The sequence below is a fragment of the Pteropus vampyrus genome, unplaced genomic scaffold, assembly GCF_000151845.1.
Source record: "Pteropus vampyrus isolate Shadow unplaced genomic scaffold, Pvam_2.0 Scaffold20, whole genome shotgun sequence".
In the NCBI taxonomy this organism is placed as follows: domain Eukaryota; kingdom Metazoa; phylum Chordata; class Mammalia; order Chiroptera; family Pteropodidae; genus Pteropus; species Pteropus vampyrus.
This window is the reverse complement of record NW_011888801.1, coordinates 7,907,572-7,909,119: the sequence shown is the minus strand read 5'-3', so window position 1 is coordinate 7,909,119 and position 1,548 is coordinate 7,907,572. Positions and strand designations below refer to the sequence as shown.

Here is a 1,548-nt window from a genome sequence, read left to right as displayed (position 1 = left end):
CAAGAACTTTTTAGCTACACACTGCTGGCCCTCGCTGGTTCTCTCTGGGGTTCCACAGCTGCTGCTGCTGGTGCTGTGAGTAGAGGGATAGCCCTCAGAGCCACACCTGGGGGACTAGGCTAGGGATGGCAGTCTTTGACTCCAGGCTGGCTAGGGGAGTGGCAGTCTCTTTGGTCTTCTGCCCTGACTCCTGGTCCACAGGCTGCTGATCTTCCTGGAAGAACTCAGAGAACTCTGGCTAAACCTTCTGAGTTGAGGGTGGGGGGTACTACAGCTGCTAGGGTCAGGGGAACAGAAGGGCCTTACCAGGATGGTGTGGCACTCCACTTGGGGTTTCTTGGTGCTCAGGATGAGGTACATGGCCATTAGACCGTTGTATGTCTTGCTTTTTAATGAGTCCTGGATCTGGTCCCATTCAAACCACAGGTTTATCATTTCCTCTGACACCCAGGGGTCCATGGGCTCACTGTAAGGCCTGAGTGCCTCCTCCTGGCTTGTGTTTAGCCATGGGTTCTGCATGATTTCTTTTAAACTTCCTCTGTTCTTGGGGTGGAGGGTCATCAATTTCTTTAATAACTTTTGCAATTCAAAAGATATAAAAATGGCACGTGGTATTTCTCACTCAATATCTACTGCCCCAGCTCCAAAAAGTTCTTTCTCAGAAAAGGCAGGGTCCCAGTGACTATCTTATATAAAACCACTCCTAGGTTCCATACATCTACCACAGGGCCATCGTATTTTTCGCCCAGGAAGAGTTTGGAGGGGCGGAGAGTGAGGGGTGGGGGACATGAGAGAGGCTGCCATAATGTACTCAACTTATTGCTGATAAACAGAGTGCTGAGTCCAAAGTCCATAACTTTGATGTTCATATGAGCATCAAAGTGCACATTCTGTGGCTTCAGGTCATGTGGATGATGGCTCTCTGGTGGCAGTACTGCACAGCAGATACCACTAGCCAGAAAATTCCTCAGGCCTCGTTCTTTGTCATGCGACCACATTGTCCTGCAGGTAATTGAACACGTCCCCTCCACTCAGGTGCTCCATAACAAGCAATAATGTTTCCTTGGTGTCAATCACCTTGAATAACTTGACTATATTCCAGTGATTCAAGGCCTTCATGCAGTGGACTTCCCTCAAGGGAAGTCTCTGGAGTATGGAGGATCTCTGCTTATTTATGACTTTGACGGTCACCTCTGTCCTGATCAGAATGTGTCAGCCCAACCTTACCTTGGTGAAGCTGCCCTGGCCAGTGGTGTTCAGGGGCTCACAATGACCAATACGGGGCTCCTGGTCAGCAGAGATGTCTGCAAGTTCATTTGACATGATGACTTGATAACTACACTAACTGACAACGCTAACAGTGCTAACTATGCTTACTAACTCTGCTAACAAACATGAACTATGCTCACTAATACTAACACTAATAATGCTAATTGTGCTTACTAACTATGCTAATAAACAATAATAACTATGCTAACTATACTAACTACACAAACAATACCAACTATACTGATTGTACTAATAATGCTAACTAAAAAGGTTAACTAA

General features: G+C 46.6%; 1 protein-coding gene across 1 annotated transcript in view; it reads right to left on the bottom strand.

Moving 5' to 3' along the window:
- Positions 1-1,323, bottom strand: part of NRG3 (neuregulin 3) — a 1,091,888-nt gene extending 1,090,565 nt beyond the window's left edge. Inside the window, exons 1-2 of the mRNA XM_011355455.1 lie at positions 1,228-1,323; positions 307-576 (exon numbers count right to left, since the gene is read on the bottom strand). Of these exons, the coding sequence (XP_011353757.1) occupies positions 307-576; positions 1,228-1,323 (366 nt within the window). The remainder of the gene's footprint in view (positions 1-306; positions 577-1,227) is intronic.
- Positions 1,324-1,548: the final 225 nt, after the last annotated feature.